Source organism: Cyanistes caeruleus, chromosome 1, assembly GCF_971803275.1.
Source record: "Cyanistes caeruleus chromosome 1, bCyaCae1.hap1.1, whole genome shotgun sequence".
NCBI classification, from domain to species: Eukaryota; Metazoa; Chordata; class Aves; order Passeriformes; family Paridae; genus Cyanistes; species Cyanistes caeruleus.
In genome coordinates, this window is record NC_141701.1 from 109,297,808 (window position 1) to 109,319,927 (window position 22,120).

At 38.5% G+C, this 22,120-nt stretch overlaps 2 protein-coding genes across 7 annotated transcripts in view; one reads left to right on the top strand and one right to left on the bottom strand.

Annotated features, from left to right (window-relative positions):
* Positions 1 to 68: 68 nt before the first annotated feature.
* UBA5 (ubiquitin like modifier activating enzyme 5) lies at positions 69 to 9,891 on the bottom strand. Of its 2 annotated transcripts, XM_023919337.2 has the most exons (12): positions 9,672 to 9,891; positions 8,582 to 8,627; positions 8,399 to 8,488; positions 7,532 to 7,641; positions 7,030 to 7,116; positions 6,292 to 6,376; positions 5,385 to 5,489; positions 5,079 to 5,206; positions 4,356 to 4,491; positions 3,836 to 3,911; positions 2,964 to 3,070; positions 69 to 2,397 (listed from the first exon to the last, which is right to left on the bottom strand). In XM_023919337.2, exons 1-12 carry the CDS (start codon positions 9,815 to 9,817, stop codon positions 2,314 to 2,316), a joined length of 1,200 nt encoding a protein of 399 aa, XP_023775105.1. In that variant the 5' UTR covers positions 9,818 to 9,891; the 3' UTR covers positions 69 to 2,313. The 2 variants fall into 2 exon arrangements, with proteins under 2 accessions (XP_023775105.1, XP_023775106.1); XM_023919338.2 differs by lacking the exons at positions 8,582 to 8,627; positions 9,672 to 9,891 and having other exon boundaries at positions 8,404 to 8,485.
* An 11-nt stretch (positions 9,892 to 9,902) lies between these two features.
* Positions 9,903 to 22,120, top strand: part of ACAD11 (acyl-CoA dehydrogenase family member 11) — a 29,122-nt gene continuing 16,904 nt past the window's right edge. For 3 of the 5 annotated variants that reach the window (XR_015275865.1, XR_015275864.1, XR_002861152.2), the window contains exons 1-13: positions 9,991 to 10,349; positions 12,141 to 12,240; positions 12,466 to 12,591; positions 13,936 to 14,097; positions 14,523 to 14,687; positions 16,372 to 16,519; positions 17,097 to 17,218; positions 17,631 to 17,737; positions 17,872 to 17,995; positions 19,671 to 19,748; positions 20,123 to 20,261; positions 20,374 to 20,481; positions 21,592 to 21,690. Coding sequence is in view for 1 of the 5 variants with exons in the window: in XM_023919335.2 (XP_023775103.2) it covers positions 10,213 to 10,349; positions 12,141 to 12,240; positions 12,466 to 12,591; positions 13,936 to 14,097; positions 14,523 to 14,687; positions 16,372 to 16,519; positions 17,097 to 17,218; positions 17,631 to 17,737; positions 17,872 to 17,995; positions 19,671 to 19,748; positions 20,123 to 20,261; positions 20,374 to 20,481; positions 21,592 to 21,690 (1,615 nt within the window). In the remaining 4 variants the exon portion in view is untranslated. Of the gene's footprint in view, positions 10,350 to 12,140; positions 12,241 to 12,465; positions 12,592 to 13,935; positions 14,098 to 14,522; positions 14,688 to 16,371; positions 16,520 to 17,096; positions 17,219 to 17,630; positions 17,738 to 17,871; positions 17,996 to 19,670; positions 19,749 to 20,122; positions 20,262 to 20,373; positions 20,482 to 21,591; positions 21,691 to 22,120 lie in introns of all 5 variants that reach the window. The other 2 variants (XM_023919335.2, XR_015275863.1) reach the window with 2 other exon arrangements.

Below are 22,120 nucleotides of genomic sequence, written 5' to 3' on the forward strand. Positions count from 1 at the left end.
TATATTTATATATATATGGGGTGTGCCAGATTATACTTCTGTATAGAACTCCACTTCAAAGCAGAGGGTCACCAGTTTAAATGGAGATTTAATTACACTGTCAGAATATCAACATCTTAATAATGTTCATGAGACACTAAAAACTGAACACTTTTATAAGATTGACAAACAAACAAAGCTGGACTTAATCATGGCGATGTACTTTGATTTGTTAGTTCATAACTAAGGAAGCAATAAATAATCTATTGTGTTTTACAGTTAGAGCACATTATACATGTAAATATCTTTTTAATTAAAAAAAATCCTTAATGCTGCTTTTTTGGATGCTGTTTATTTTTAAATAGTTTTAACCATTGACACATATAATCATCTTTTATTTATTTTCTGATTATTTCAAGTTCTTCTTATATAAGTTGAAAGTATATACAAGTTGAAAATCTAAAAGTAACACAGGAACCATTTTGTGTACTCGCTAAGAGGGCATACAGAAGTGTATTAATTCCTTCATAAAAGTGGACATGAAGTTGCCTCTTGAGAAGCTGTGATAGCAGCCATGTTAGCCACATAGTTAAGAGTCAGGATGAACTGAGTAGAAATGGGTCAGCCATTTGCCTCAGGATCTCCAGAGCCAGCTGTGTGCCTGACTTTTATTGTTCCCAACAGAAAGGTGAAAGTCATACAGAAATGTAAGTAACACGTAAATTGAAGCTGGATCAAGCTAACACAGATTGAAGTATCTACCTTTTTAATGGTCTCATTATTCTATTTCCTATCTTTCTTTGCAGTTCATTTCTAAAACCTGGTTTCTCTAAAACAGAACTCAATCCAAAAAAGCCACTTTGATTTTACAGTATCGTGCCCCACACTCAAAACCCACCCAAAATCTCCCTCACTCGTTTCAGAGGTGATCTTTATGTATATAATAAGATGTCAGCTGTGGAGGAAACTGATTTTGAAGTTTGTAACCCTTGTTCAGAAATAAAACATTTTTTAAACTAACTGCAACTAGGTAATCGTTCAGCTGCCCTAAGAAACAGAAGCACCACCTTGATATTGCTGTCTCTTTACCCTTTAGTGGGATACTACCACTGCCATTTACATCTGGCTCTGTGTTGGCTGCATCACATTGTGGAAAAGCTTTTTGAAGAGCCCAGCTTGGAAATATTTGTATTATACTGCAAAGGCTGAAATAACTACCAAGTTCTGGATAAGATGCCCACAGCAGTTAAAATATTTAAAATTAATCCTTCCAGTTCTGCAGGGTACTGGCACTCCAGGATGCAAATATTTACAGGTCAATTTAACACGTGGCCATTTAGAAAGTTTTATGACAGTACTAATGTAGTTTTTAAGACAAATACAATAGGTGAGCTACTCCAATGAAGATATTTGCAAAACTAAAAATTTATAGCAACTGATTTTAGAAGATTTTCTATGCAAACTCAGAATTATGTTCCTTAATATAACTCATGTGATTGGGAGTGATCAGAATTATAGCTAAACTTCCAGTAACCAAGAAAAATATAATATTGAGACTTTTGAAAAGGTAGACAGAATCTCCAGTTTTTTACAATGTCGCTCATAATTTTGTCATGAAAAACATCTGCCAGACAAAGCAGTGGCGTGCTGATATGCAGTCTGCTACTGTAATACAAACAAAAGACTTCACCTTCTTACAGTATACTCAAAACATCACATAAAAAACATAGGCAGCTGTTTAAGGACAAGCATTAGTAAGACATTGATAAAGAAAATTCCATTCCACAGATATTTAAGGCAAAGGAAAAGGCTTAGATGTTCTCATTACTCAGAAAAAGTAGCCACAGCATGATCCATGCCAAGACTTTAGAGCAATGAATGACAACCAAGTACAAGTGTCTGGAAAATCAAGAGCAGCAACATGAGAGAGGCATTATCATCTGGCCTTCACCTACTCAGTCCACTCCAATAGATTTCATCTTTCCCTTGGCCTGATCTCTGGGCTATTCTCATCACATGATAGGGTATATAATGTGCTGTGCCTGCTTTTTTAGTTTATCCAGGTCCTTTTATTTGCCACTGAATATCTGGACACTAGCAATGCTGAGAAACTAAAATTTATAGTAGCACAGCTCTGTTAATAAAGACATGATGAGAAAACAGAATATAAACAATGTAAGTCTGTGTCCGTCCTGCCTCTGTAACAGTTCTGTTTCATCAGAAAGCTAAAGGTAGGCTTTAACAGAGATAAAAGAAAAAAAAACAAGAAGCCTGGTCTTCTCAAAATCCAGTGTCCATCCAAATTCATGAAAGTTGTAGTCAATATTTGTTTTTCTACATGTTTCTCATTTTGGCCATGAGTTCTTCTAAGCTTTCTTCAGAATCTGCTACTGTCTCCCCAGTTATTAAATTATCTTCCTGTTAGGAAGAAGAAGAAAAAGTTGTCAACAAAAAAAGTAAACAAAAAACCCCCAGAGACTGGCTTTATTGTTGTTACACCGCACATTTTCCTGGCACCAGGCACTCAGTTGTGAGACTAGGCCTAAGTGATTATAAACTTCAATTGTAAACTATTTTGACTAGGACTTAGAATGTTCTTACTGTAATACATTCAGATTCTATGTTCCCCAGGTACTCTCATTGCTCTTTGACTACATACAGCTTTTACAAGGTACATATGATAAAAATTAATTAGCCACCAAAACACCAACTTAGAAATTCACATTTGCTGTCCTTCCCCCAGCCCCCAAATGCATTCCTATCATCTCAGCAGTGCATTCAGACTAGCATCCACACTTACAGAACTATCTTTCCTAGGAAGACAAAACTGGACCATAAAAAGGAATACTCAAATGAACTGAGGTCAAGTTTCAATGTTTAAGATGGAATTTTGTTTTAGGTTTAAAGGGTAACCAAACTGGCTGTTATCATACATTTAATCTACAATGTGGATTTCAAAAACTCATAAAGAATAAATATGTTACCTTGTCTGGGATAGTATATGCTACACTAATTCCCTCAGGAAGCTCAGGTACTGGGCCAGATGCAGCCTTCAGCTCATCTTCAGAAATTTCTGATACTAATTCAATGCCTTTGCATTAAAAGGAAACAAGAACTCCATTAAAAGTTAGAAGAAAAAGATCTTCAATCAGCAAGTTATCACAGTAATAGGAAAGGTGCAGGTACTTCCCCAAAACAGAAAAAAATTAAAGCAGAAACACCTTTGACTTTAACAACTTCGTTCTAATATCAATACAAAATATTTTCCCTTTACAATATATGAAATAATTCTATATAGGCAACTTCTGAACCAGAACGGCATCTCTCCCTTGCCCTTACCATTTAAACTTAACCATAAGGACACTTCTCTCAGTGTAAGATAAGATTATTTTCTATAGCATGTAATAAGCAGAACACTCCATTGTTAAAATGGTTAAATAAAACACCTTTACCGTTCCTTAAGATAATTCCTTCTAAATTGAAACCCTCAGAGGAGTGTAAAAATCCATAGGATGCCTCAGCACAGTGGTTATGGAAATGACAACTGCTCTTCAGTATATTTAAAAGGAATATGCAGTTAATACATTTTCTCATATCTCATCTTCAGACCATCTTCTGAGAAAGATTTTATTGAAGCAGCAGTTACATTTTGAGACTAAAACCTGCACATTGCACTAGAAACGTATCATCAAGTTGTGGTAAAATTACTTTCAAAACCTGTGAAAAGCCAACAGTAATTACACTGTGTAAGTTACAAAAAGTAGGCACTAGAAGAATTCTATGTACCCTAAACTGTGTTCCCTCAAATTGAATCTTAGTATTGGGAACATCATTTAGTCTCCAGTTAATGACTTACCCCAGTCATTTTCTTCGTGCACTATTTCTTCTTCCTTTTCAATTACTTCTTCTTTTGGTCTTGCAGCTTCCTTTTTCTGGAGGGAAAACACAAAAAGTAAACCCCTCAAAATCTAATAGTCCAATTTGCAATAACAGCAAAGAAGATCAAGCCTGATATTCACATTTCTTTCAATATGTAAGATAAAAAAGTTCTAAATGGTGACTGCTTAGGAGCAAAAAAACAGAATACCACCGAGTCCAGAAAAACACCAAACCCATTAACACTCAGAAACACGAGTGACGGAATAGTTTGCATTCAGTTAAGTAATATATTCTTCTACATAATTCCTCAACCTTTCTTCCTACCCTTTAATTTAAGGTAAATATTGTATATTTAGAAACATGTGCAACCACTAAAGACAAATGCTGCGAAGTGGAGTAGCAACGAACACTTTCTTTTACTATAGATTTGCAGCTTGCTTTGTTCTCTAAGAAAAGGGAAATAAAAAAATTGACCCATGAACACAAACCATTTTTACCTTATAATTTTCTTGCTGTTTTCTGCAATTGTGGTCACTACATTGGGGGTTTGGCTTCATAGACATAGTTGGGAAGAAATCCTGCATTGCATTGTAACCAAGGTAATAACTCACAGTACCAAAATTTAACAGGTATCTAGAAACACAGAGAAAGAAGGAGCTTGTAATGCAGCTGCAAACCTATAACTTCAGTTGTTCAAGGAATAATTTTTCCTCAACCTTTAGAATACACTTTCCTGGAGTTGTAGAGTCACTGTAATTGCCTTAAAACCAGTTATGCTGCAGTCAGCTGACAACAGAATAACTGCATCAATATAGAATCCCATCTTCTCGTAGTGTGTGAGAATAACTCAGCTACAGGCAAGAGAAGTAAATTATTTTCCATGTACAAAATTTCAAAGACAAGTCAGTGCTGTAGCATTTTTTATGTATAACTTAATGCTGTCAAATCAGAGCATGTTTAAATGCAGAACTAAGAAAAAAATGTGCATATGTGTATGCAGTAACAGAAATTCTTTGGTAAACACTGAAACTGTTTCTTACCTCTGAAAGGCTCTAGTTCAAATTCAAGCAATGTGTATTTCAGCCCTGTTCAATGTGGCCAATACCATTAGGAAACAAGACATGGACAAGAACCAGACCTGTCATTATGAAATGTTCCTTCAGGGGTCTTTTTCTCATATTTTGCTGTACACATCAAATAGCAACAACTCAGTCACTTACTTGAGAACATTTTGTACAAGCATTCCTGCCACAACACCCATGGTTGTAGGAAGACTGGCTGCACAAACTCCTTCTCGTTTCAATGTCTTCTCATCAATATTTGCAGCTACTACCAGTGGAGGAGCACACTGAGGGGCAGTAGAGAAATTAAACTGTAAAAAAGCGTTCAAGAAATCCCACAGATCACAAAGAATTTTAAAGTACTGCATCAGCTGTGCCAGGATCACACCCACTAGGCCAACTAATCTTCACATTCCCAGTCCCACTCTGAAAGGCAAGTGAGCATTTCAGCAGAGCACCACGTACCGCAAAACAAGCAGATTCACCAGGTATGATCAGCTGGATGTGTCCTGACACTGCATTTTCACTCACTCCAGACTCCATCCAGATTTGTCCAAGTTCATTGCAGGCCTTATAAACACATAAACACACATGTCAGCAATGCAGAAGTCTAATGAAAAGGAACCCAAAAATGTGATAAATTGGGAGTGATGAAACACATTCATCTCCCTGCTTTCAGGCAAAAAGGCTAGGGTCAGAAAAAGGGACATGAAGAGATAGAAATTATTTATCAAAGGACAAATCAGAATTAAAGTTGCCCTCATGAAGCCAGCCAGCCCTTTGTGCTTTCCTGAGGACCTGAGATGTTTTAACAAATACAGATATTAGTGACCCAGTTACAGCACACTACAGAATATAATTCTGTATAATTCTGTATCTGTGTGCCTTCCCTACCTGCAATTTATGGACCAAGTCAACTGAAGGGTAACAGAAAACATACATTTGGCATATACCCTACACTGGCTGCTACTATAAATAAAAAGAGTTTGATTAAATAAACAGCATTTTTAGTATACAAAAAGTCATGTAAAGTATACAATTAGCTATAGAAAATTCTTTAAGTTTCTAAGATTTAGCATACCAGCCTTTGAAAATACCATTATATAAACAGAGTAATTTGAAAAGACAGGGTTTATGACACTTCAATCTTTTACTAACCATTAGCTGATAGTAATTTTAAAGTCTTCAGTGATATGTATACACATTAAACAAGTTGATAAGAACTGAGTAAAAGCTCAGATTTCTCAAGCCAAGGAGGACATTTCTTAGGAGATTGTTTTTTAGTTCCTGTCTTTTCTATACTTCCACAATTCCTAACATTATTTATAGGAGAAAATGGACTTCCAGAAGCTCATGCCTTTGGTGGCCCTACCGTGTTAATTGCCATGCGAGCTTCAAAATTGTCCACGCAGCTTAGAACCAGATCCACAGGCTTCCCTTCCTCCAGTGCACCATTACTGAAACAAGCATCAGAAGTTTATATGAAATTTCTGGCAGAACAAAATACCAACATGGCAATCAAAATGCTGCTTTAGAGTACAGAAGCCCAAGAAAAGTGAATTTCTAACAAAAGCTATGCAAATGCAGTACAGAATACAACCAGCATCTTAGATCTGAGGTAGAAACAATATCATGCTGAACCTGGGATTTAAATATATGGACATCTTAGACTGTTTTATATAGTATGCACTCACAGTACAAAGTATTAGAGAATTGTGTCTTTGTACAACAAAACTGCAAATGGTGTAAGTTATTCCAGATCTCTGTAAGAACCACTTACAACTACTTTCTTCTTCATTCTATAAACCATACCTGAAACTACTACAGAGCATTCAAGGTATGATCTGATCTGTTTTCCATAATGGAAAACCTAGTGTTTTAGATGGAAATCTAAAGATGCACTCATAAAAAATAACTATGTAACAGTAGAAATAAATGCCAGCTGTAGAGGACGCATCTAGGGAGGAATGTCTTCATATACATATGTTTCCCAGAGGTTTTCAATTGGAAGTTATTAAATCGAAAAAGAGCCCCAACAAGAAAGACATGAGGCTGTATAGAGCCACACATCAGCAGAAGTCAGCAATATGATAAAGTTGGAGGATTTTACCTTATTCTATCCATGAAGTGCTCAAAGTTGTCCAGTGTTGTGATGTTGTAGTTATGTACTTCAAACTGAACATCAGGATTAATGTCCCTTATGGAGGAAATAATTGGAGTCAGTAATAAAGAATACAATGATAATTTGCATTCTACTTCCCACCTTCACAAGTGTTGCTACAGTCTTAAGTTTCCAGTCTGAACTCTAGAATTCACCCATATTTGTCAAAAATTCAGATTAGATAAGAAAAAAACCCGCAACGTATGGAAGTGGCATCGTTTATACCAAACTTCTGAGCAAAACTGGCTATACTTAAAAAGCAGACTCACATTAAGGTTTATTGGCCAGTACAAAAATGTCTTTGAAGTATCAATCATCCCCACAAATATTTCATACTCAAATTCCCAAATTAGATCATGCTCCTTTGCAAATGATTAAGAGTGAAACATTGGTTTTTCTGGAGCAGCATCCTCATTAAATACATTTTGATACCCACTTCTCCAAGTTATACCTCAAAGTGTGTTCTGCTGCTTGTACTTTACTTAATCCAGCTTGATGAGGTTGGAAGAAGAGTCTGTTCATGTTTGCTAGTTCCACTTTGTCATAATCAAACAGAAGCAGCTAGAATAAAGATTGTTTTAACATGTGTGAATCTCCAGAGACTCTGCACTGTGGCAAAGCATTTTGAACAACAAAATTAATTCTAAAACCAAAGCCATAGAAAACTCCCCCAACCAAACTCCCTCCCTCAGAGATCCATTCAGTTCACATACAAGAATCATCATTTCACATCATAAGGACATGAAAACTGAACCAATCTGTTAAGTCATTAAAATTACTCAATAAAACGTTAACTCTTTATTTGAGCTAAACTAAGAATATTAAACTGATTAACCTAGATGAACAGTATCACATCTATTATCACATCCCTACTTGCTGCCATGTGACAAACCAATGTTTGTGATAAAGGGATCTGTTTGCCATCTATGCCACTATGACATTTCAATTGCATGAGATAAACTTGGTTCATATGAGACACTATCTCTTATGTGAAATACCCCCACCTTTTTTTGTATTTTGTTTTCCTTTTGCAGTAATCCAGCATGAAAATTAGTGAGATGGGGTCATATGGAAGTGACAAACATCCAAACAAAAATCATCCATATGATACAGGATTAAGTTCTAAATAAATCAGTTTTACCAGCGCAAGAAAAATACATACTCTTCATGTGTGTTTACACAAGCGCTGTTCTTGAGTGCTTTCTTCACAATATTTTTTTATTTGGTGATCAACAGGGTGAAATCAAATCAAATACTTTACAAAGAGGACTGGTCAATCTACTAAAAGATATTGAAGAATAAATAAAACTCTCATTACCTTACCAATGCCACACCTTGTCAGCATTTCAGCAGTCACACTGCCAACGCCCCCTACGCCTACTACTGCAACTGTGAAGGTACGGATTTTCTGTAGAAAGAAATAATATACAGATCAGTATCTCAAATGTGGTCCTCCCAGGGAAAAAATGCAAGCAATATTTCATTACAGATAGAATCCTACCTCATAGTCTTTGACAATTCCCATTCTTTTTAACGCCATCAAGCGACTACGAAGAAAAAAAAATGCAACATTACACAGAAAATGTTCTTTATGTTTCTAACAACAATTTTGCTTTTCAGGTACTTAAAATCACTTCTGCTTTAGAAATAACCTCACCAAGCAATAAAGTCAAGCCTGCTATTTCCACTGCAGTTGTGACTGCAAGCTAGGTACGTTCTGAGTGACAGAGTAGATGCTTTCCTATTTGCACTAGAGTCCTAACCCTGCAGAAACTCATGCACTCATGTACCTATTCCTCTGGTACATGTAATATCGATGGCATCAGGAGGACACAGCTATTTTTCTAAATGAATCCCTGACTTACAGAATGAAAGGTGACACTTTTTTTGGTAATGAACCATATGGCAGCAAACTAGTGAAGACTTGCACTGTTTTCTGATCGACTTGATTAGATTAATGTAACATTAAAAAAAAATAACAGGGACTATCTGGTTTTGAGGATAACTGAAAGGATTTTAAAGTAACATTTTATACCTCTGTTGCATTTTTCATGAATGTACATATATCAACTTGTACTGAGGAAAAATAAAACCAAACCCAAATCAACAAAACAAAAACCAAAAAATCATCAGATCTCTAGAAGGGGAAGGGTCTCTAAAGCTCAACAATTCTATAAACCAACTTCTAAAATAGGCAATTTGGAGGAATGAGGATAAGACCTCATGTAATACCTGTCCCATTTATCAGCAACCTAGCTGAAAAACTCACAAGATTTCCTCTCTTTCGCTCTCCCCGCCTGTACTGTAAAGCAAGATAATACAAAGTAACCCTGACATCCACCCCTGCCAGCCCAGCCAGGTGGGAAATCCGAGAGCATCTCTGCCCTGCTCCGCACGGAGCACCCGCCTCCTGGACTGCCCGACACCCTTCTGAGCACACCCAGCCCCATCCCTGAGATTCCCACCGGTCCGAGCCTCCTCCACCTCCGCGTGCCTCTCCCGCTTCACCCAGACCCACCGTCCCGGCCCTCCTTCCCCATCCTCCGCATCCTGACAGAGCCCTCCGCAGCCCTCACGGCCCCTCCGCGCACCTGTAGGGGTTGGAGTCCGTCACCTCGGGGCTCATGGTGTCGATGCGGGCCCGCGCCGCTCCCCGCCCGCGCCTCTCCCGGGCCAGCTCCTCCTCCAGCTCCCGCACGCGCCGCTCCAGCCGCTCCAGCCGACCGGGATCCGCCATGCCAGCGACACGTCTGTGCCCGGCCCCGGGAGCTGCCGGGAAGCGCCGGGGCCGGCCCTTCCCGGGGCCGGCCCTTCCCGGGGCCGGCCCTTCCCGGGGCCGGCCCTTCCCGGGGCCGGCCCTTCCCGGGGCCGGCCCTTCCCGGGGCCGGCCCTTCCCGGGGCCGGCCCTTCCCGGGGCCGGCCCTTCCCGGGGCCGGCCCTTCCCGGGGCCGGCCCTTCCCGGGGCCGGCCCTTCCCGGGGCCTTCTGAGGGAGGAGACTGAGGGGCGGTGGCCGCCGGGGTGGTACTTGCTTGCTGGGGAGCGTCGTGTTCCGAGAGGGGCCGACAGTCAGGGGGCGGTGAAGTGCTCTTCTTGGCGCACCGTAGGCGCCTCTGGGTGACCGGCCTGCGAGGATGGCGGCGGAGCCGGGCACTAGCGCGGTGCGGCAGCAGCACCGCTTCGACCAGGACAGCCTGGAGCGGTACCTGAGCAGCCGCTTGCCCGGCTTCCCTCGGCAGCCCGCGGGCGCGCTGGCTGTCAGGCAGTACAGGTAACACAGGTGACACTGGTGACAGGTGGCTGGCTCAGCTGGCGGGGCAGCCGCCGCTCCCCTGGCCCGGGTAGGGGCGAGCAGAGGAGCCGCTCGCTGCCGCCTGCCAGGGAAGGTGGTCAGGGGTAGCGCCCTTTGCTGTCGGGATGGCGGACAGCAGCCATCAGTGGATTTTTAAGATGCATTCTGAGTTGTTCCAATTAAAAGCACGTCACAGCTCGTCCCTTGAGCTGCTGGAGAATACAAAGTTCGCGGTGGCGGCCGAAGTGACCTTTGGCAGGCTCAGTCTGTGGCTGTCTGTGGGCGGGCTGTGTTGGGTGGACTAACCGCTGTCCTCAGAGTACACCCGCTCTTGTTTCATTGCCTAGACATAAATCGCAATTGATCTGCTCCATCTTCAATTGCACATCAAATAGTGACGTTCAGAAGCACATACATGGCTTAAGAAATCAATGGTAAAAGCGTTAGGCTGTCACTATTTGTAAGCAAATCCACAGGGAACCGCGCAAAGGTGTGCCGATATTCCCGTTACTGCCCGCGGAGCATAATGCGGTGTGCCAAGGAGGTGCTACACCCGGGCTCCGGAGCCTCTGTTCCAGAGAGAACTGAGTTCATCTGCATCCAGCAAATCAGTGGTGTGGCTGCACAACTTCATGTCAGGAACTAACTATTAGAAGCAAAGTTATTCCAAAAATAAGGATTCGTTCCTTTGTAGTCATGACCATAACATATGTATGCTATCACTAAGCAACAGTGAACAATTTTTCATTGTCTTCTGATGTAAATATAAAACATTAATTCATTCAATCTTCCCTAATCTTCCTATGTACCTCAGCTGAGAAGAATTTAGGGGGCGCCTTAGGAGAAGAGCTAATAGTAAAGTCTCCTAAAATTTTGTTAGTATTTGTGCTTTTACTTTGTCTTGTAATTGTAATTACAGTTTAGGGATTCAGCTGACCTAAATTTCTTTTGTTCTGGGCAGAGTATTTGTCAGATAAACTTTTTAAACTATTACAAACTATGCCCTAACTACTTTGGGGAGAATGGAAATGTAATGAGAGGAATGAGGGCAAAAGTTCATTTGACTTTTATTTTCCAATAGCTGTCTAATCATTTATTCAACTATGTCAGAATACATCTTAAAAAGTAACCAGAATAAGGGGAGAAAAGCATGCATATTAACTTAGAGCCTTGAGGAAAATAAGGATCAATGGGTTTGATTGCAATATGATAGACAAGGTGTTATGAAGGATTTAACTGTGTTTTCCTTCTCTTTTACACATGTGATTGAAATGCCTAATTTTCTTTATGACTCGAACATGCATCCTTTAAAATTTTACAGTTCCTATAGGCTGTCCCTTAAGCATAATCTTTGGACATGATAATCAGGCTGTCAAACAGAGGGGCTTGGTACTGGAATCAGTAATATAATCATAGAATAGAATCATAGAGTGGTTTGGGCTGGAAGGGACCTTAAAGATCATCTAGTTCCAATTCCCTTATCATGGGCAGGGACACCTTTCTCTAGACCAGGTTGTTTTAGAGCACTATCCAGCCTGGGCTTGAATACTTTCAGAGATGGGGCATCCACAACTGCTCTGGGCAGCCTGTTTCAGTTGAGATTTGAAAAAAACCCACAGCACAAAACAGCTCTGGAGAAGATGCTTTCCTCCATCTTGCCGTTTTGTTTAGGTCAAGTCACACTTCATTTTGCAAGTCACATTTCTGTTAGAAGTTTACAAATTTGTAGGTACTTGAATTTTTGAGTAATTATAATCTTTCTCTTTGCAGCTCAGGCCAGTCAAACCCAACCTTTTACCTTGAGAAGGGTGGGCAGGCTTTTGTGCTCAGGAAGAAGCCCCATGGTCCCCTTTTACCTAGAGCACACAAGGTAAGTAACGTTCTTCACTGAGCTCCATACACTTTGTATTGCAGGTGAACAGTGTCTATATGTGATGGTCAAGCACATTGAAGAATGTGTCCAGAAATGCAGTGAGTTGCTGGATTATTTGCTATGTTTTGTGCTCTACATGTAATTAAACATTCAAGAGGATTCACTGTACTCATTAATGTTTGGGAGGTTTTAATTGAACCTAAATTTCTGTGTCTCCTTCAGGTCGACAGAGAATATCGTGTGCAGAAAGCCTTATTTTCAGCTGGGTTTCCAGTGCCTGAGCCCCTTTTGTATTGCAGTGATGTTTCTATCATTGGAACAGAGTTTTATGTAATGCAGCATGTGAAGGTTGGTCCTTCAGTTTGAGATTCTTTCCTTCTCCCTCCTACAAGCTGCTTTTGAATTGTCTAAAACCTTTCTGTTAGAGCCTTACCCAGCACAGTATTGTGATATGAGCATAAATAATCTTCTGATATTTTAAAGAAATGCTAGCTATCAGTAATTCTCACAGATTTCAGCTTCTCCAGGGCTTATTTCACACTTTGCTGAATTTTTTAGCACAGTATTTAACCTCTTGTTCTTGTTTGAGCTCTTGGAAGGATATCTTGAAATGAGGCAATATTGCTTCTGTGGAAAGCATACACAAATCAGAGGGAAAAAATTCTGTCTGTAAACTGAATCTTTGGACATCCTGGAGCCTGTATTGAAGATAGGAACTGACATAAAATCACCTTTTCTTGAAAACAAAGCAGAATTCCAGTTTGAACACTAGTTTCAGAAAGAACACAGCATATCTCTGTCTGCACTCTGGGGGTGCTGTAGCTGAGTTGATATACTTTTTGTTAGATTTTGGTGATTTTGAGCATAAGTCTGCTGTACTGTGTCTTTTTTTCTTATCCTGTGGGAGGAGGAGTTGAATTCAGGCCTTTTCCTCTTCACAGCATTCCATTCTATCACCAGGTTCACTGGGAAATTAGAAATGTAAGTTTGTGGGCCACTTTCTGAAGATTAGGTTAACCTTCTTACAAAAACCATAAATCAAGAGTAATAGAATGTAAGAGCTGTGAAAAATTTGAAACACGTTTCTTACGTCAAAGATGGAGAATTTTACTAATTTTGATTAGAACAAAGTGATTCCTTTAGAAGAAACATTTTACATTTCTAAGTATGTAAATGTACGGTCTGTCCATTCTACAATGGTCAGCACTGCTCCCTTTTTAACAGTTGTGAAAATGGAACAACAAACCCATCTTCTAAATGTATTCAACTGCTTTTAAGGAGAAAAACAAGTGAATTTCTTTGGATTATTTGAATCTTTTTACCCACAACCCACCCATTCCACTGCCTGCCCCTCCTTTCCCCGGGGTCTTGATTGGTATTTTTTCTGCAATTTAGCTTTTAGGGACAATACAGAAACATTGTTTTTCCTGATACTTTTAAACTTGAGGGTATCTGGATTGAGTGCTCTAATTCAGAATTTCATCTACAGATACACCATAGACTAATGACCTGGGTTTACCATGAACCCCTTCATTGGCTCTGGGTGAGAAACAAAATAATTGAGGAAGGAATTTTTGATTGCATAGGGAGTGTTGGTTCACTGCATTTGTTTTTGGTTGTGTAATGTATAGCTTTACTTCTTTTCATCTGATGTGTACATCCCACCAAGTACCTGATTTATGGTATTTCTAGGGTCGCATTTTCCGAAACATCTCTCTGCCTGAGGTGGGCCCAGCAGAGCGTTCTGCTCTGTATCTTGCAATGATAGAAACTCTGGCCCTGTTGCACTCCTTTGATTTACAGTCATTGGGTCTCCAAGGATATGGTAGAGGACCAGGATACTGCAAAAGACAGGTACAGCTCTTAACATTCTCCTTTTTTGTCTGATCTTTGAATGTTTATTTGATTTGCAAGCTAAATTGTTAATTATTAATGATCACATTTTAGCTATTAAACCTTCACTTAGTTCAATTAATTGTGCACATTTTGAAGCCACTACTACATTCAGATTGATTCTATAATGCTGTACTTAGGGAGTGATAAGCATTTGCTTTTGGACTAACACTAGATTTGGGCTATGTAAATAGGATTGAAATAGATGTAGTCTTCATTTAAACTTTTGATAGTTCATATTTGCAAATGCAGAGATACTGGGTTTTACTGAATTTTCAAGCAACATGGTGATAACCAAAGCCCAGAAGTATGTGCTTCAAAATTTTGTACTCTTGAAAAACTTGTCAATCAACTGAAAAATCTGTTGGAGTGTTTGTATTTTTTAGGTATCAACTTGGAAAAAGCAGTATGATGCAGCTGCTCATACAGATATTCCTGCCATGAACAAGCTGGCTGAGTGGTTAGCAAACAACTTGCCACCTGATGATAATGGAGAAAGCCTGATTCATGGAGACTTCAGAATAGATAACATCATCTTCCACCCAACAGAGGTATTTGAAATGTGTTTGTACTTTTAGTAGGTTTTGGCCCTCCGTTTGTTTGTACTCATGTCATGGGACACTTACATGTGGATTATTTTAGTGCATGAAACATCTTTGAAAGAAAAAGTAGAAAACTAAACTGTTCTTTATACTCTGTGTAAGGTGTTTAGGTACCTAATACAGTCCTGGCTTTCATTGAAGGAGCTAGATAGAATTGATGGAATCATAGAATGGTTTGGATAGGAAGAGACCTTAAAGATCGTCTATTTCCAACTCCTTGGCCATGGGCAGGGACACCTTTTACTAGACCAAGTTCCTCAGGACCCCATCCAACCTGACTTTGAGAGATACTCTATTTACTCATTAGTTCTAGTCCCTGCTTCAAAGTACAGGAATGAAGCATTTTATATGCATAGACCCTATTGGATTCAGTGCAACTGAAAGCTCACTTCATTAAACTACATAAACATCTTATCCAAAGCCCACTGACATCTGTTTTATGGTTTTGGTTAACAACAAGGGCTTTTGGAGGAGGAGCTGAATGTATGATACATGACACTAGCGCAAGCAAAGGAAAACCTGCCAAACCTGTTTAGTTATGGAGCACATGAAAATCACAGACACCCTGAAAGTTTCCCCATTCATCTTCAGGGAAAAAAAGAGATTTTTTGTTTGTTTGTTTGTTTCTAGTTTATGTAAATAAATATGTGCTACCTGTCTATCAACACAGTTGCATTTTCATTACTTTTTTCTATGCTACCTGCCGTGTTGTGACCAGAAGACATGCCTGGAGCTTGTGACCATGACTGCAATGCCTGCTTCATGACAAAGCAACTGATCCCAAAGATTCCTAGAGATTTTGTGCATTGATTAGTTCATAGACATGATTTTTAGGCTTATATGTGCTGATTGATTCCCTGAGCAGGGAATTTGACAGATTTGAGGACTCTCCCAGCTGTTTCTGATGCAACTGTAGGAATTGACCAAGTTGTACATAGGTAATTTTAAGTCACCTGTAGAAACCATTCCTGAATATGTAGGAGTGACCATGTAGGAAAGACTTTTCCATGAAAAGCATGGGTCATGAGTAGGCTGGAGGGGTCATTCAGGTTGCCAGGATGGCTGGATTATAAGAATCATCAGAATGACACTGTGGGGAGTCTCAGACCACCCAGTTGAAGACACCTTTGCAGGGATGCTTGCATCAGAGGCTCACTCTGAGCAGTGATTGAGTTCCTATTTAAGAAATTCAATTCCCCAAATAAATGTTAATCTAGGGACAGTGTTGTGATAAATTAGGTTTTCTGATGCATGATCTGTCTGTGAATTTCTGTGCTAAAGGACTGTGCAACTCTCAATACTACTGTTCCTTAGGATATTTTAATTCAATCATCTTTTATACTAGAGAAATTTGGAAGTTTCTGACAGGAGGAACACTACTCGAAAATGTAGATTTAAATCAGATTTTCTTTGGAAGAATGCCTATTTTTCTGTCTTTATATGAATGTTAATTTTCTGCAGATCTTTAGATAGTGCCAGAAGGAACTCTTTTTGCTGTAGACAGCTAGTGTGTGTTTATATTTTAAGCATATAATAACCAAATAAAACCCTTGAATATTGAGTGTGTTGTGCATTTGTGGATGGAGGGAACATGTCTTCTAGCACTCACTTGAGGTTTTTATTTTTATATAAGGCTCGTGTTTTGGCAGTGCTGGACTGGGAACTTTCAACTACTGGTCATCCTTTAGCAGATTTAGCATATACCACTCAATTCTACTTTTGGCCTACATCTATTAAGGACTTGGGTCAAGGCTCTATCTTGGGATTCAAAGACACCATAGGTATGAAACTATAATCTTTTTGAAACAAATCCTAGGCTTGTTTTCTATTTGAAATGTTATAGGAATTAAATGGTAAATTCACAAACATATAATTTTGTGTTTGTAAAGAACTTTTCCATAATTTTTTCATTGTAGCAAGCATGCTGATAATGAGGCTTTAGATAGTTTTGTTCTTTCAAGCTCTGTCTTAGCTACAACATGCTACTTCTGTAAAACCTTATTTTGAATCTTTCTAAGAGAAAATGGGAAGAAAAAATAAATTTAAATGTAAATTTATTAATTTATTATTTTTTTAAAAAAAGTCTTTTCTCCCACTGGTGAAATTATTTGCCTGACTTGAGTGGAGACAAAGGGCAGCAGGAAATGTTATGATTATCTAAAATTCTGGCAACTCCTACTTCCTTTGGTCTCTCCATATCAGAGTTATGTCATAAGAAATGATAAATTGTGGTGTTTACTATGTAAAAGAAATACCTCATACAGTTAAAAATTGTTCAAATGTTTGAAGAATAAGGTGGAAAAAAAAATCATAGAAAATGTTGAGTATTCTAAACAAATCTATTATATTTTTTTGTAGAAACTCCTTCCTTTGAAGAACTGGTTTCCATTTACTGCCGCTGCCGGCGTATTTCCACTACTTTACCCAACTTTAACTTTTTTCTTGCTTTGTCCCATTTTAAAATGGCAGCAATAGCCCAGGTAATACCCTCATATTTGCTGAAGTGTTAAATTTCTTTGTGTATTTGTTGGTAGTTCATTTAGTCATGGGTGATAGTTGTATGTCTATGCTGTTGTCAGTTGGCTTAAGGGACAGGCTGGGCTCGTTTGCCGTATCACATGCAGACATTTCTTTTTTACCTTTCCACTACTGCTTTTTGTGATTTGCCTTTCATTTGTTTTAGCTGGGATATGGTGTTAACTCTTGTGCAGCAAGCATCTTCATTATATCATAAATGCACCAAAACCAGTATTAGCATATCCCAGTGAGTTTTCTCCTTTTAAGACTATGTACATTTCAGTGTTACTTTCATATTTGAAGAAATCACCTGTGTGTTAAAGAGACAATTTTAAGTGCATAATTATACCATATATGGCTTTCTTTTGGTTTTAGGGTGTATATGCCAGGTATCTCATTGGAAACGCTTCTGCAGAGAATAGTCATGAATTTGCAAATATTGTGGAGCCTTTGGCAGAAAGAGGATTAGAGCTCTCAAAAAAGTAAGAGTGGTCTAAACTGGTCAAAGGCAAGGCAAAGCTTTTCCTACATCTTCATTTAAATGCTTGTCTAAGGCAGCTTATGTTACTATGAGGGAAAATCTGGTCTTGTTACTGCATTGAATGTTCTTCCCTAGGTCGTCCTTCAGCAGCACACAGCACAGCATTTCTGGAGAGCTCTTCCATCAAAGTAGGAAAGGCCAAGAAATTTTGCTGAAGGTTAAGCAGTTCATGAAACAGCACATTTATCCAGCTGAGAAGGTAAAAAGTTTTTATTAACCTGCTTATAAAGGAGCATTTTCTGACTAGACTTTATAAAAATGTAAAAAAAACATATAGAAGTCATGTCTTCTGGGGGTTTTTTTACAAACAGCCTTATTTTCATACAGTCATGATTATAGCATTACAAAATATTACCATAAATTGTAATAGACAGCATTATTTTTTTCAGGGTTAAAATGTTGTATGCTTTGTTAATGAAAGAGTTATTTTTTAACTTTTGAAGTGTAAAATCTTCTCTTTTTAGAAGAAGTTACTTTTTAAAGGAGGTTGCCAAAATACTTGTTAGACTAATAACAACCTAGAACTCTTAGACACTGAGCCCAAAGACACCTATTTGAAAATAGAAAATCCTGATTTTAACCATATGAAGCTCTGTTTCTTGCTTTTTAGGCTGTGATAAAAAATGGGATTTCATAATGTATCACAGTAGCCTCATTCCTGAATATATCTAATACCAATGAAGGTTTGAAATCAGATAATGAAATATACACAAAGTCCATAGTTAGTGGAAGGGAAAAATAGATGAAGTAGTTTACATCTTATCCTAGGAAGGTTAGGAATTTCCACTTAGAAGGTTGGTTCAGCTTTTAGCCTCATGGAAGGCTTTTGTTGCAGAATTTGTTGTTTTGGCTTTCTGAGTTGTTGAGTTTTTTCCCAAGTCAGGCAGAAATGCAGAAAACATCTTAATCTAAAAGATTTATGAATACATCTGCCTATCACAAGGTCGAGGGCAGTAGCTCTTGACATGCAGAGTTTTTTAAAAAGTATGTCTGTGATTAAGTTAGGATTGTAGTTTTGGATTGTCCAAGAAAGCCTTGCAATAATTAAAGTATTTGTTTTAAAAACCAAACAAACCACAAATAACCATACAAGTTTTTCAGATTAGTCAAGTTGTGCTTGGAAGTTATTTCTGGTAACAGGGATTGTGAATCAGGACTCATAAATTCTAATTGGCCATTTGTCTTTATTGTGTCATTTTCAGAATTGGGCACTACTTCTATTCATTTTATAACTAGGTCTGAGCCAGGTTTGAAGTTCTGTGCCTCACTAAAACATGCTTGTGAAGATACCAAGATTACTGAATGTAGAGGTTCACTTAAAACTATGACTGGTGCTTGGAATGGCTGCTTACATTATCTGTTAAGGAATTTTTTTGACAGGAAGAGAAAATGTATTTTTGTGGGGTTTTTTGCTGTTATTGTTGTTGGTTTTTTTCCTCACAATTAACAAAATATTAGCTGGGTTATCTATCTGAATCTTAAGTGTCAGTACATCAGGCTTTTATTTGTTGTTTTACTTTGGGGTTCGTGCCTCCTGTGTGTATTGTTGGTAACAAGTACTTTTATCTCTAGAAAAATCTGACCTCCTAGTGCCATCATCACATATTTTAAACCATCCCAAATAGTAGTTAAGGTACTGATTGGGGTCATCTGATATTTAAAAATGCAAAATGCATTTCATGCAAAATGAATTGGTTAGTGTTGAACTTTCAATTATATATTTAATTTTAAAATGCAACCAATTATATAATGTAAACCTGTGTTGAATATTTTTTACTTGGTTCCTTGGGTCATAGATCTGGGAGAGATGAATTATTATTTCTATGTTACATGTGTTCTTAATTTAAACAACATATTTTTATTGTTTCTCTAAGGAAATAATAAAATATTATACTGAACATAGAAATACTGAAGACAAATGGAAGAAGCCAGCACTGCTGGAGAGACTGAAGGTATGGAATAACAAATATTTTTAGCACTCTAGCAGTAAAAGATCGCAGACATAGAGCACAAGAGTGATTTGTGTATGCTGCTGGAGAAGTTACATGGAAAGAAACAATGTGAGGAACAGTGAAAAGAAAGAAAGAGGGGAGTATGGAAAAAGTGAAAAAACAAAGAAGAAAAACAAAATCAGGTCTGAGAGGGGTATATCTTAACTTTAAGTCAAAGACTGAACCTACAGTTTCAGAATAGCTATTGAAAAAGGCATCAGATATATTGGACAGCAGGGTAGGCAGGAGTGAAGAAAATGTGTTGCAAGCCAGAATTTAATTTTTTTTTTTTTAAGACTTATTGCTGATATTTTTTCTGTTGATTCTTGTGATAGGAATTGGCCAAAGCAGAAGGTCTGTGGAACCTTTTCCTCCCAGATGTCAGTGGTCTCAGCCAGCTTGACTATGCCCTAATAGCTGAGGAGACAGGGAGATGCCTTTTTGCACCTGAGGTTTTCAACTGTCACGCACCAGGTTAGCAACCCTGTCCCAGAACTACAGCACTGGGTTCATTAAAAAGTTGAGCATCTTACTTCTTACAGGCTGTGTTTCTTGAGCAGTAAGCATGACTGCTGATTTCTTACAGACACAGGAAACATGGAGGTCCTCCACATGTATGGCACAGAAGAGCAAAAGAAAGAGTGGCTGGAGCCTCTTCTAGAAGGGAAAATTAGTTCCTGCTTCTGCATGACAGGTAAATTTTTCTCCAGAAGAAAGTTAGAGCCAATTAGTTGAAACGTCACATGGTGTATGAATGGAAAAGTAGAAGACTGCAAGTTGTGTGTTACAGTGGACATTTCTGTACTAATTCAGTATCAGTGAATGTCTTTGAATATAAAATAATCTATGAGGTGTGAATACAATCTGGAGCAGCCTTACTGCCTTTCCTGATAGTTATCAACTTTCATGGTTACAATAATTAGTATTGGCTTTCTATATGTTTTAAATCTAATTTTTACTAGTAAAATACAATTTATGGTACCAAACAGGTTTACAATAGAGCTTACCCTTCCTTTTAGTGTTCTGTGGAGTTCTCTAGACATGCATAATTGGGTCCAATTATGATTATTGTGATTAAAGTATGTGGTTGTGCAGTGTCATAGGTTTTTTTAAGGTATAACCTGAAAGCTCCTGAAAAAGCTGATGGCATTCAGCATCTCTGGAAAGTCTGGCTCTTGCTCTATGAAGTTAGCTTTTGGAACACATGATGTCAAAATCTTCATCTCCTGTGTCAGATGGAGTCCAGAGAACTCAGCCTTGCAGACACTTTGCAAATTCTGTTTCACTGTGTTTCCCAAGAGGAAATAGTTACTTTTGTTTTAAAGTTAGATGGCCTATAAAAAGAGGTAATGGTGAAAGGAGAGAGGATCTTTCCTGTTCCAAAAAATCACTGATGACATTTTGCTGACAACTTCATGTAGTCTATTTTATATACAACCACAAAATTATTTTCAATCTCTTTTGGCTTGAGAAGAACCCAGGAGGAGAAAACAGGCTGAGGAGAAATATAACTGTTACCTGTAAGTACAATGGAAGGATAAAGGATTTAGAAACACAAGGAAAGGAAGAAGGCTGATTGCAAAGGATGGTCCAAGCCCAAGAATAAGTACATTTAAACTGGCTATGAATAACAGATTGTTGGAAAACAGGAAGTCTTTTGACCACCAGCAGCAAGGTTCTTCAAAGAGTTTTTCTACTGGTAGCAAAACTGTGTACTTTTAAGAGTATATCTAGAGCCCTGTATTTGTGGAGCTTGTATTACTTTTATAATTCATCTGGTGGTTTTTTTTTTCCTTTAACACAGAACCTGATGTGGCTTCAAGTGATGCCACCAATATGCAATGCACCATTGAGCGAGATGGGAATAGCTACGTGATCAATGGCAAGAAGTGGTGGAGCAGTGGTAAGTGTGGAAGCCTAAGTAAGAGTGGCTGGGGATAGAATTTTTCCAAGAATTATTAGAACAAAGGTATTTGTGCTCCATTTCTGAGATGAAGTGGAATTTCTGTCTTCTCTTGAGTAAAAACAATAGAACGTAAAACAGCACAAGGAGCTGAATTCAGCTTTTGGTTCTATGAACCAAAGTCCAAGATTCAAATCCAATTTGGGGATTTGGGCCCTTTTTGGAACCTCTGAATTTTGTTCACAGAGAGAATGCTGTTATTTTCTTTAAACATTTCCTCTTTCTGTCAGTTAACTTACACATTTATAGCTTAGTTTTCATGAAGCTGTCTTTGGCAGCTTGTGTGAGAGGTTTGAGAGTACCTTCTACCTACAGTAAAATGTGGCTGCTTTTAAAGTAGCCTGTGATGCTGTTAGACTACTACAGGAGA